This window comes from Rhipicephalus microplus, unplaced genomic scaffold, assembly GCF_043290135.1.
Source record: "Rhipicephalus microplus isolate Deutch F79 unplaced genomic scaffold, USDA_Rmic scaffold_14, whole genome shotgun sequence".
In the NCBI taxonomy this organism is placed as follows: domain Eukaryota; kingdom Metazoa; phylum Arthropoda; class Arachnida; order Ixodida; family Ixodidae; genus Rhipicephalus; species Rhipicephalus microplus.
In genome coordinates this window covers 11,204,275-11,217,827 of record NW_027464587.1, presented here as the reverse complement: position 1 = coordinate 11,217,827, position 13,553 = coordinate 11,204,275, and the positions used below count along the sequence as shown (strand labels likewise).

The 13,553-nt window shown below is 47.6% G+C and overlaps 1 protein-coding gene across 3 annotated transcripts in view; it reads right to left on the bottom strand.

Moving 5' to 3' along the window:
- The window catches only part of Crk (Crk proto-oncogene, adaptor protein), a 229,105-nt gene extending 221,144 nt beyond the window's left edge, over positions 1–7,961 (bottom strand). Inside the window, exon 1 of one of the 3 annotated variants that reach the window (XM_075882870.1) lies at positions 7,293–7,961. In XM_075882870.1, the coding sequence (XP_075738985.1) occupies positions 7,293–7,327 (35 nt within the window). In that variant the 5' untranslated portion in view covers positions 7,328–7,961. The remainder of the gene's footprint in view (positions 1–7,292) is intronic. The other 2 variants (XM_075882869.1, XM_037432281.2) reach the window with 2 other exon arrangements.
- Between the last annotated feature and the right edge of the window lie 5,592 nt (positions 7,962–13,553).

The following is a 13,553-nucleotide window of genomic DNA, read 5'->3' as shown; positions in this document are numbered from 1 at the left end:
CAACAACTCAGTCATCCCACGTTTAAATTGAATTATGCCGCGGGCAACACAGATTTGCTGAGACAAGAGCACCGAAAGGTTGGCTTCAGCGATACCACTACTGTCATGGTCTATGTCACCCTGTACTGTGATGAACATACTGGTGCGTGGCGGAAGTGTGACGGTGTCGTCGACAATGCGAAGTGCAGTCTTCTGCGGATTGGTATCTCTAGGCTTCGGGCCATAGTCGTCAGCAAACGTTACGAGGCAGTCTCGAAGATTTATAACAGCGCCGTGGTCACGAAGGAAATCCATGCCAAGGATAACTTTCCGGGAGCATTCGGGAAGCACAACGAAAGAAGCAACGAAAGCCGACTCACAGATTTGCAGCCTTGCGGTCCATCTCCCGATTGGTGTCAAGAGATGACCACCGGCTGTCCGAAGGTTAGGTCCATGCCCCCAAGGAGTCGTGACTTTCCTGAGTTCAGCCACAAGTTCAGCGCTGATAACTGAGTAGTCGGCGCCGGTGTCAACCAGAGCAGTCACTGGATGGTTGTCGACACGAACGGCAATGTCAGCAAAAACGGGTTCGTCAGCGATGTGAGGTGTCGGCTGAAAGGAATCATCGAAGGTCAGTGGAAGGGTCGGAAGAGGCTGTTTTGACGATAGCTTAACAGCGGTCCCACCCCAGGAGGCCGCTGATTCTAGTTTCCCCGGCGTGGACTTGGGGACCTAGCGGATCGTCCCGCAACAACATCGGCGAAAGTGGAGTATTGATTCGCGGACGTAGAGCGTTGAGGAGACGGAGAGCGTGATTGGCGTCGCTGAAGATTCGGAGACGGTAGACTTGCCAAGTATTCTGCGATGGCGCGGGGTCGTTCGCCGTCCCTGGGCCGACGAGCGTCTGGCCGAAATCCAGGTAGGCCCATCTGTCTGTACGAGCACTCCCGGTACAAGTGACCTGGCTCACCACAGTGGTGGCATAGTGGCCGATTTTCGGAAGCGCGCCACACGCTAGATTTCCGCAAATTAGGTCGCGGATTCTCATAGTGTGGTGGGCCCGAGAAGTACTGCGGCATCTGCAGACAAGTCGGTCGTTGGTTTTCATAGCGTGGCCCGCCCGAGAAGTGCTGTGGCGTCTGCAGGCTAGTCGGTCGGGGGAAATAGCTGGCTGCCGGTGCAGGAGTACGTACAGCTTCCGCATACGTTAGCAGAGGAGCTTCGGTTGGAGGTGGCGCTAATGGTCGTACCAGCTGCCGCACCTCTTCACGGACGATGTCTGTCAGAGCAGCCACTTGAGGCTGTGAAGGCACTGCGTGAAGCTTTTGCAGCTCGTCGCGTACAATGCTACGGACTAGCTCAGCAAGGTCTCTCACGCTCGTGACATCGGGTGTTACCAAGGATGCTGACAGACATGCAAGGTTGTCGGACCGCTCATACTGCGAAGACCGTTGTCTTAGCATTCGCTCCATTGTCGTAGCTTCACGGAGGAATTCAGCCACGGTAGCTGGTGGGTTTCGTACAAGTCCTGCAAACAGCTGCTCCTTGACACCCCGCAACAGAATGCGCATCTTTTTGTCTTCCGTCATTGCAGAATCCACTCGACGGAACAGACGAGACATCTCCTCAATGAACATGGCCACGCTTTCATTGTGTCGTTGAGTGCGAGAATTGAGGAGACGTTCGGCTTGTTCTTTCCGGTCAGCGCTACCATACGTGTTCCATCACATCACATCACATCACTTTAATACCTTAAAGACCCCCATGTAGGGGGTATTACACAAGGGGTGGGTTACAGGTAAATGTACACAGGTTTTCAAATGGAAATGTGCGTGGTGACCTTCTCTTTAAATGTTGATGGACACGTGATGGCTAGAACGTCACAGGGAAGGCCATTCCAGTCCACTGCTACACGGGAGAAAAAAGAGGCAGAAAAAGTAGTAGTGCGAGCATGTGGACGGGCAATTTGAAACGCCTGGGCAGTGCGGTGAGATATGCGCGTCTGTCACAGAACGAGCGCTAAAAATGGGCGCGCCGCCAAATTCTTGCGATAACGCGCGGGAGAGACGCCGGGAGGTCAAAAGAAAAAAAAAGAAAAAAAACATCCAAGGCTCCCAGGGCGCGCGCTCTCTCGGAAGCGTGGCTTCGCCGACGAACCTCCTCACCCCACATCGGCGGCCGAGCAAGCCCTGGAAATTTCTAGAAGGAAATGGGCGTGTTATGCCGGGTTGAGTCATCTGTCCGGGACGGCCCTCGTACAGTCTCGCGCCTTCCCCCAGCCTTCGCTGCGTATCGCGCCGACGAAATGACGAGAACTTTCTGGAATGTCGCGCGGAAGGTATTTAATCGAGCGGCCGAGACGAGAAAGCAGGAGAAGACGGAAGTTAGCGCCAGAGCGCGTAGGGTATACCGCCGTGTAGTCGGCAAAGGTTTTGTCCGTAGGGACAAAGCAGGAGATGAAGATTTCCACCTGAGGGGTGAAGGCTCGAGCTACAGGCAAGAGCGTGTGTCTACCGCTATCGAGCGAAGACGCGTGGCAACAGCTGCGTGTGTGAAGTCGATGTGTTTCCGGCGAAGAAGTTTGAAGCTTGGGGAGAGGCCAACTGAAGACGCGAGGTTTCCTGGGAGAGAAAACGCTGGACTTTGAGTGAGTGATTCTCGGAAGAGTATCATCTAGACTTTGGTTCCAAGAACTTTGGACTGAATAGGTTTTCTATCTCTTTAGTCTTTAAGTGTCTTGGTTGTTCAATGCATGCGACTGCATTGTAGTGCGTATTGTTGTCTGGGTCCGTTGTTTCAAGTGTGGCTGATTGTACTGTGTAGTACGTTGTTTGATTGGTGACATATTGTACTCAACTATTGTGGAGGTGCAATCTTGTGTATTGTTTTCGATTTGCCATTTTTGAGAATATACTTTTTGTGTTGTTTATCAACTCTCGGCTCTGACTTGTTCTTTGGGCCACAGCCGGCGTCCGCTGGCGCGCCAAAAAGGACCACTTCTAAATTGTCCACGCTTTCGTGGTGCGGTTCGGGGGGCCGATACTTCGGCCCTTGGAATTAGCCCGGCGATCCCCTCCCTAATTAACAGGACCTGTGTGTGACAGCGTCGGTGGGACGATGTAGGGTGCTTGATTAAGAGGGCTGTGAAAGAACTTGTGTAGCAAACAAAGGCTGGTAATGCGGCGGCGCACTGAAAGATTCAGAAGACCAGTTTCACGTTTAAGGGATGATATGCTTATGTTATATGAATATGAAGAATGTATGAACCTAGTGGTGCGGTTTTGCACAGACTCTAATTCATTTATCAAGTATACCTGGTGCGGGCTCCATATGGGAGCTGCATATTCTAGTTTAGTTCGGATTAAAGATTTATAGGCGAGAAGTTTGATGTCAGGTGGGGCATGACGCAAATGACGCTTCAAAAAACCGAGAGTTCGGTTCGCTGATGATATGACGTTCGTGATATGCGTGCGCCATGAAAGATCACTGGATAAGGTGCAGCTAGGTATTTATAGGATTTAATTTGTTCAAGAGTAGAGTTAGCTATTACGTAAGAAAAATGCAAGGGATTATGCTGGCGTTGAAAAGAAACGAGTTTGCATTTAAAGGGGTTAAGCTCCATCAACCACAGGTCGCACCATTGCTGTACACGATGAAGGTCATTTTGAAGCGCAGTTTGATCAGAGGGGTTAGTAATTTTGCGGTATAGAACACAATCGTCGGCAAACATGCGGATATGAGAAGATACATGCATGGGTAAATCGTTAATATATATTAGAAACAGAAGGGGTCCGAGGACGGAACCTTGGGGGACTCCCGATGTTACCGAGAGGGAGCTAGAATGTTTATTTCTAATATCGACAACAGATTGCCGTCACCGCACCACAGAGATCGTGCACGTGTCTCGCATGAAGCCCTTCAGGCGACGTTCTCTGCCAGATTGAATTCCTACAGTCAGGTTGGCCGCTTCGATACGGGGGGGAATTAGTGTGGGCATTCATTATGCGCTGCTTGTCATATATGCATTATCATAATCATCATCATCCGTCTGGATCCCTGTCCTCATCTTCACTGGGCGTCACCACAATCATCGGGTGTGTGCGCGCTCGGTCTCAGACTGCCCGTTCGCTGCTGAGCCTTTGGCTGAATAAACACTGTCTCAACCCAAGCGTCATACGATATACATATATATTAAGGGCTCGTTTTCCTGTGTTTACAATACTTGCACAAAAAAGAAAGAAAAAAATGCAGTGGGGCTCGAATCAACAGTCTCACCGTCCAGCTTATACGTTTTATCCTACTACGCCTCAACTGCCAATCTGTTTGCATGGTTTAACAAGCCAATTTTGTATTGTTCGCTGAACACAACTTTAACGGCTTCTATCGTTACGTCTAGACACAGCTTTTGCGGAACGTGAAAGTCACGTTCAGCCGTAACGATAATCAGCTGCTAAAGTTACGTTTGTTGTGTGGTTCACAATGTACACTTGTGTTTAATAATCTCTTGGCAGTCTCAAAGGTTTGCTCATTTGTCACTGGAATATTCTCGCTTTTTGGTGCGCTTTCGTCGCAAACACTCACTATTTTGCTACAGCGAAACTGTACGGCGTTGTAGCAACGCCGTCTTTCGCATCCGCCGCGGCCACAAAGCCTATTTTCTTTAAGAAAAAAAATATATATATATAAGCGGCACCCTTAGAGAATTATTGCAGCAATGTTTTAAAAACTACTTGCACAAAAAAAAGAAAAAATTACAGCGGGGCTCGAACTAATGACCTCACAATCCTGCATGTGCTGCCTTAGCCTACTAGGCTACAACTGCCAATCGGTACGGAGGGTTAACAAGCCGGTTTGGTATTGTTGCAAGCTGGACGTAACGCTAACATTCCTTATGCAAAATAACAAAAACGCCGATCAAGGTGAAATACACAAAACTTAAAAAGACGTTTCGGCTCCCCACACGGGAGCCTTGTTCACAGGTCTGTGAACAAGGCTCCCGTGTGGAGAGCCGAAACGTCTTTTTAAGTTTTGTGTATTTCACCTTGGTCGGCGTTTTTGTCTGTGAACAAGGCTCCCGTGTGGGGAGCCGAAACGTCTTTTTAAGTTTTGTGTATTTCACCTTGGTCGGCGTTTTTGTTATTTTGCACTATGTTTGTCCTTGACCAGATGGGATTCCGTCGGACTCTTGACTATAACATTCCTTATTTTTACATCTGGACATGACTTTGAAGGCTTTTGTCATTACGTCTAGACATAATGCTAGACATTCCGTTCCTTTATCTCTAACAAAAAGTGCGAACAGACATTGTCAAATTTAATTCGCGAGTGTTAAGAAATTTTAGTGCATCTCCACAAAGTGAATGACGGTGGGTGAGCAAGAGTATACGTCCTAAGGTCCATAACGCCTCATAACTTTGAAGGCTTTTATCACTACGTCTAGACATGTAGAAAAATTTTGAACTGTATTGCCCTCGCCTGCATGGACCATACTTGGTCCGCAGTATGTGATAAATAAATAAATAATGCTAGACATTCTGTTCCTTTATCTCTAACAAAAGGTACGAACAGACATTGGCAAATTTAATTCGTGAGTGTTAAGAAAATTCAGTGCATCTCCACAAAGTGAATGACGGCCGGTGAGCAAGAGTATACGTCCTAAGGTCCATAATCCCTATGTTGAAGTCTAGGAAGACAGACAGTCGGACAGATGGACGTATGCACGAATGTAGGACTCACGAATGCATTCACACAGACAGACGGCGCAGGTGATCATGTATTGTGCGATTGTATAGTTTATTTACACATAAAGACGGTTCTTTACGCATATGCTTTAGTTCTTTTCTTATGGAGATGTTTTATTCCAGTTTAGGTTCTGTGGGGCATGATGGACGCCAACTAGGTTGGTCCTATGAAGCTTGACCATAAAAGCTGGCATCAGCAGCGTCGACCCAACGAATGGAAAGAATAAATCTCAGGGTCCCAGCAAGAATTCAATCCCACCACTATGTGTGGCAATCAAGTATTCTATAATGGAACCACACTAGGTCTCGGAACTTCTTTTCAAGTACACCGTAATGTTTGTGAAACGTCAATTGTGGTTGCAGTGCTAGCTATCCTATTCTACTACCTACATGCACCAATCATACAGCCGTCAAGTCGGGTTAACGACAATTGTAGTGAAGTGCCATCCACTGAAGCTCATTTATCTAGCAGTGTCCAAGGCCGTCATCCTCGCTGGCATAAGGGCTAGGTATTAGCTTAGTGTTTTTGGCGTTGGTAATAGGCACGTTGGTTTTGGCATTGTTATGCAACAGTAAACATGCAACTGTTTAAAGTACATTGGTGCATCATTTCATAGCCTGTCGGTCAATAAAAAGATTACAACACGGCTCCCTTCCCTCCACATAACATCGATTCCCAAGGTAAGTGGGATCTGCCGAAATTTTTTACTTCGAAACAAAATCGAAATACAGCAATAAAAAAAAGCTGAAAGTGCATTTGAAGCCCGCTCGCATGAAGACTAGGCAAATCCATGTACTACTCATTCTTCTCATGCTGGCTGAACGACTGCAGTGCCAGAGTTAAGTCTAGTTAAAGTATTAACTCCATGGTTAGTGGCCGAGCTTCTCCTCTCGAGGCAGTCTGTGTCCAGAGAAGGTAAGACCATGATCCATGCACAAGTCACTAGTGTGCATGCACCAGCTATTTGAAATCAATCAAGGCCATTCCAGAGTGTGAAGTCACCTAGACAGCACACGATTCTCCCAGAGGTTTGTCTAACGGCAAACAACGACATTACAGGGTTACTCGTTGGTCACTGCTCCGAAAACGGTGATTTTATGTAAGGAAATTTCTGATAGAGCCCTCGCCTTTCGCGAAGACTTGGCACGTTCTATAATAACACGGCAGACATGACAACTACGATTTCCTAAAAAACCCTCGCAGTTTTCAATGTTACTTACACTGGCTAAACGCAAAAATGGGCAAGTAGCTCAGAGCCCACGCAGACAACTGCTTCGAGTCTCGTGGGAAATAAGGCTTTCACGGGAAGGTGTGACAAGGTTCGTGCGAACCGTGTTTTGCTCAGGCAGAGAACGTGTAGGCCTAGTGGAATGGTGGTCGGTGAAACACGATCTTTCGGGAGGAGGGAAAGGCACCCCAAAATAAACGGCCGCTCGCTCACTGTCGCGGCGTGGAGAAGGAATGCGCCGAGAGGCATGGTTGGCCTGCTCAGAGGAAACGCGTTTCAGCCCTGCGTCCGGTTCGTGCATCGTTTTCACGCACCACTTTACAGAACACACTCACATACTGACCTGTTCTTATCGTACGGATCGAAGCTCCCGGCCATGTCTCCCTTGGGAAACCACGCCACAGGGCGCAGTCAAGGTAGGTAGATTCTAGTGAGACGGCAAACGAGGAAACACGCAGAGCACACCACACGCGCACGTATATAGACGCCGGCGTTTCCGCTAGACCGCGTCTGGCCACACGGAATCGATCTCGTCCTCGTCGTCACAACAACACAGCAGCTGGGATGGTCTCACACAGACACTCCGAAATCGGCGCACCCGAACATCAGTCGATTCTCAGAGGTGCTGCATAGCACTAGTGATCGCACGCCGGTCGAGAGGGTGAGTCATCGGATAAGCTTTATCGTACACGAAGCCGATCAAGAGCACCACTGCGGTAGTTGCGGGCAGCAGTTAGGCTTAGCAGGCATCGGCGAGCCGACACCACCACCGTCGCAGTCAGACGAGAGCGCGGGGGCCAAAGTACACCTTCTTGCCGGTGCTGTAACGACTAGCACAAACTGAGCTTCGCTAGGTATCACCACAAGGCCATCGCTGGGCACCATCACCACAGAAAGCGTGGCATAATAATAAATCCCCCGAGCTTCAGTCACTCGGACAAACACAGGCACTGAAGACCAATGCGACCAATGACCACAGAAAACATCTACAAATGCAACGCCTTCTTTAGAAAGATGCTCAGGCCATGACCTACTACACTCCTGACCTGCCCAGAGAGCACCTCTTCCAGCGCCCACGTTCTAGTTCATACCTTCTGCCGCTAGGGCCGTCACCTACGAGCGGCGTGGCGCTAGGCAGCACCTGTTCGCTGTCGTCTGCTTCAGCCATCGCTGTGGCAGTGCAAATCGTTCTTATTGTGCATGAATTGTGTATGAATGTGTAAAATATGGCAAATAAAGCGATATGATTCCTCGTCAGAGTTGGCTGCATTCGTGTGGACGTTTGAAGCAGAAATAGAACCGTAAAAAAACCACACAAAGGGTCACAGTGGCAAGCAGACGGGAACTTTTCTACAAATGAAGGAAAATTTATTATGAAAATATTTCTTGAATGAAAACGTAGTCCAACGAGATAAAAAAACTATTGTTAGGCATTCATTGTTCACACTGAATCACGATGGTTCCAGACGATACGCATACACAAATTGCAGAAGATACGCAGAAACACAGTAGGTCGTGTGCAGAAACTTGCAGACGGCAGATAGCTGCAGTAGTCAGCTCTAATAGTGGCCGCGTGCAGTTTTTTTTTTTAGATGAGCTGACACCTCAAATGTAAGTATGGTGTATTGCTGCGTGCCATATTGCAAATCGGAACAAGGCAAACAAAGTAAAGTAAGTTTTCACGAGTTTCCTGCCACAGACATACGGGAAGAATGGATCGAGGCAATTGGAAGAAAAGGTGAGTCTTGTGTTTTTGAGAGTCGTTTCAATTCAGAACGAGTTGCAAGCTAGCAAGAAGCACCAGGGTGCTTTAGTAAACTTTATTTCCGTGTGTTATGCTAATTCACTGAGCTAAAAAACATGAAAGCTTTTTTAAAGTACCGCGGCTAATATGGCAGGCTCCACAAATAGTGCCAAGAAATTTAAATATAGCACACAAGAAAAAAGTAAATATACGAAATCTGTAAATTATGTAAAAATGCGTAGCGGTGGGTTGCGAGGGGTTCGAGCACCCTTCCCGAAGGCTGCCTCAACAAATGCCGCCGAAATCCATAAAAAAATTAATGATATGAAATATTTACGTGCTGCCTCCACAGTTTGTCTCTCTGTGTGTGTGTGTGTGTGTGTGTGTGTGTGTGTGTGTGTGTGTGTGTGTGTGTGTGTGTGTGTGTGTGTGTGTGTGTGTGTTTAGCGATGGACAACTCTTGAACACTGGGTGTCACTGAAGTTAGCGACCGAATTTGGTCAAATGTATTTCTCATCTCAAACCTCTATCTTCCCATACAGCTTTGTTCGTTTCTGTATAAGCTTACTTAAGGTAATTAGAAACGTTACGCCGGTAACGAAATGTGGCGATTAACTGTTCACTCTATATAGGGCTGGCAGGCGGTCGGGTATAATGACATAATTGAAGTCCTTCGTGCAATGAGCCCATCGGCTCTGTGAGGGTTAAGAGACCCAGCCGGTGAAACCGAAATGAGGAACCTGGAATAATCAGCGACAGATACTCTATTTATGTGCGTGCTGCATCTGAGATTACATCATGCATGACAAAGATTCGTTTTGGAGAATGCAAAAGAACAAAAACCACTGAAGTCATCGTCGTCAACGGCGGAGTCATTGTACAGGTTAGAGGTTTGCGCTCTAAACCAAGACCAAGGCGCTCAAGTGCGCCTCGGTTTCGGCTCTGTCGTATTGGGTCGCGCTTCGTTACTGAGCAGCCATTAGGAAATTCAGCTTTGTTATGAAACCTTGTATAGCCAATGAGCTCTTCGAATAAAGGGCTTCAAGTATGCCACTGGACTCGACCACGTACCATCACTAAACATCAATCGACGAATGTAGTCATCTAAAAAGACATTTACAAAGGCTGCGAGAAAATATGAAAATGCACTAAATGGGTATACAGGTACTTCCCCAGAATAAAATCGTGGCTATGCTTTTTCTTAACCTCCCCATTTGGCTTGTTACATTTTGGAAAAATTAATTACAAAAAAGGTGTTATGGACTGTTATTTTGCAATCTTGCTAGCCATGCGTATACGCGTTTCACCTGACGCGTCCTAAACAACCTAAAATCAGTTTGATATTCTATTACCAATGAGTACATTATTAGTCAAAAGCTTTATGAATACTAAATTGAAGTTTTTTTAGGCTGGAATGGCAAAAACAACCATGCAGCAAGACATTTCTACGCAAATATACAGCTTTAGAAGTCAATCAACCAGTATAGCCTAACTACTAAAATGTAACACATAGCACACGTTAGCCTTTTCAGCAAAAAACAATCACACGTATAGGCAGTTTGTCACAGAAGCAGACGCATGGTATCAGTCCGTCGCCCTCCTGCCGGCCGCACAGTAGCAGACGAACAGGTTATAGGTAGCGCCACCTACGGCGAGCGATTGAACGAGAGCGGGGACACGCGCTCCCATAGGAACCCCGCTATCTGAACAGGTCAGGAGTGTAGTAGGTCATGGCTCAGGCCCTGGAAACTCTGAAGTTCCTACGATGGCCGTAGAGGGCGAAAAAATCGACAGCGGTCGAGCAGGACGAATGGTGCAGGAGCAGCGCGCAACGAGAGATAAGTTTTCCTTTGTTTTTTGTGTTTGTGAACACCATTGTGTTTGTGAACACCATATTTTTTCTCCTAATCAATAACTTGCGTTGCAAGTACTGTAGGTGTGAAGCACGGGCAACCTTGCAGTGACGTTGACCACATGAACGGGGTAGGCGGCTGTTTTGAAGAAGTTCGGGGCACCCGGTTGCGACATTAGGCCCGTTCGATTCACCTGCACCGGTCGGAACCGGTTCATGGCTGTGCACGCGAAGTTCAGAAATTGTGCAGCGTGAGTTCAGCGGTGCAGGCACAGCACGACACCCGAAACAAATGACGATGTGCCGACAAGGTGTTGGCCTTATTTCTTTTCGGTTAATTTACACCATTCAGCAAACATCGACCTATGGCGAAACGCACATGCGGGCAGTTTATGAGGCGCAAACATCTTGGCAAAACACACCGCATTTGTAGAGCGGGTACGGTGCCTAAGCCACCTACGTCTAAGTGCTGCGTCGTCTGCTCAGCTGCACGCGCGCCTGCACCAAGCCGACATCGTCAGCGAAGGAGGTGCAGGAAAATTGTGAACCGGTGCTGCACCTCTTCTGCACCTTTCGAAACGAATGGCAAGGTTCAGCGGTCGTCAATGCTGCACCGCTGAAACGAATGGTAAAGTGCAGCACCTCGTGAACTGGTTCACGTGGTGCAGGTGAATCGAACGGACCCAATAAATTCCAGCACCGTTACAGACAACAGACATTAGGTCCGTTCGATTCGCCTGCACCACGGGAACCAGTTCACGAGGTGCTGCACCTTGCCATTCGTTTCAGCGGTGCAGAAGAGGTGCAGCAGCGGTTCACGATTTTCCTGCACCTCCTTCGCTGACCATGCCGGCTTGGTGCAGGCGCGCGTGCAGCTGAGCAGACGACGCAGCACTTAGACGTAGGTGTCTTAGGCATCGTACCCGCCTCTACAAATGCTGTGTGTTTTGCCAAGATGTTTGCGCCTCGTAAACTGCCCGCATGTGCGTTTCGCCATAGGTCGGTGTTTACTGAACGGTGTAAATTAACCGAAAAGAAATAAGGCCGACACCTGGTCGGCACATCGTCATTTGTTTCGGGTGTCGTGCTGTGCCTACACCGCTGAACTCACGCTGCACAATTTCTGAACTTCGCGTGCACAGCCATGAACCGGTTCCGACCGGTGCAGGTGAATCGAACGGACCTATAGGCTCCCTAAGGATGGATGGATGGATGGATGGATGGATGGATGTGGCTGTACCCTTTAGATCGGGCGGCGGCTAACGCCACCTTGCCGTAATACTTAGTGAACTAACCATTACATTTATCTTTTTTTTTTCCTTTAAATAATGAAGTTGAGGATTCGTACTTCGCAGTGAAGGGTTTAATTTTCACTCGTGCCTTGACTTTAGCCACCAATCAGATAACCTCCTTCTAGTTAAGTCTACCCGCTTAAAGTCTATTTTGCCCTCGCTGTCCCTAAATCCCAGTGCTTTGAAAAACTCTGCGCCATCATCCTGAACTATAGGGTGAAGCCCTTTACAGAACATTATCAAGTGTTCGGCCGTTTCTTCTTCCTCTCCACACGCACTACATACTGTGTCTACCCCTTCGTATTTGGCCCGATATGTCTTGGTTCGCAGTACTCCCGTCCTGGCCTCAAACAGTAGAGAACTACCCCGAGTATTATCATAGATCCTTTCCTTGGCAATCTCCTGCTTAAAAGTTCGATAGATCTCTAGTGCGGACTTCTTAATCATGCCCATTCTCCACATGTCAGTCTCCGTTTCCTTCACTTTCTTCTTAACCAATAGTTCTTTTTGGTTTGGCCACCTGCTGTTTTCTAAGTATTTACCAGTCAACTTCCTGGTTCGCTTCCTCCATTTTGTATCGATATTCTTTGTGTACAAGTAGCTGAAAACCTTCCTAGCCCAACGCTCTTCCCCCATTTCTCTCAATCGCTTCTCAAATTTTATCTTGCTGCTAGCTTCCCTGCCCTCAAATGATGTCCATCCCATATCACCTTGTACTCCCTGATTTGGTGTATTCCCGTGAGCTTCTAAAGCAAGCCTACCTATTCCACGTTGCTTAATTTCTAAACTTGCTTGAACTTCTGATCTCATGCACAAGACCGCATTGCCGAACGTCAGCCCAGGAACCATGACCCCTTTCCATATTCCTCTCACAACATCATACCTATTGTAATTCCACAGTGCCCTATTTTTCATGACTGCTGCATTCCTGTTACCTTTAGTTGTCACGTATATTTCGTGTTCCCTCAGATACTCAGTCCCATTGCTTATCCAGACGCCCAGATATTTGTATTTATCTGTTATCTCTAGCGTGACCTCCTGTATTCTAAGCTCACTACCTTCGTTGTCATTGAAAATCATGACTGCTGATTTTTCCTTACTGAATCTAAAATCGAACCTATCTCCCTCATCACCGCAGATGTCCATCAATCTCTGCAAATCTCGCTTGTTGTTGGCCATTAGCACTATATCATCTGCGTACATTAATGCTGGTAGTGCCTGATCAATGAGTTTTCCTTGTTTGACTAAAGAGAGGTTGAAGCCCAGTCCACTTCCCTCTAATTTTGCCTCTAATCCTTGTAGGTACATCATGAATAATAAGGGTGACAGGGGGCACCCCTGCCTAAGCCCCCGTTTTACCTCTGCAGGCTTGAATACCTGTTTTTCCCACTTTATAACTACCTTGTTACCTTTATAGATACCCTTTAAAAGATTAGTGACTACATGTTCCATGCCTAGTGTGTCCAGTATTCCCCACAATTCCTCTTGAACCACGCTATCGTACGCTCCCTTGATATCCAAAAATGCTAGCCACAGGGGCCTGTGTTCCTTTTCTGCTATTTCGATGCACTGCGTCAGTGAGAACAGATTGTCTTCCAACCTCCTGTGTTTCCGAAACCCATTCTGCAGTTCCCCCAGCACTCCCTCATCCTCTATCCACGACTGCAGTCTTTCCTTTATAATCTGCATCGCCAGTGATTGCAGCGCCACGGCGAG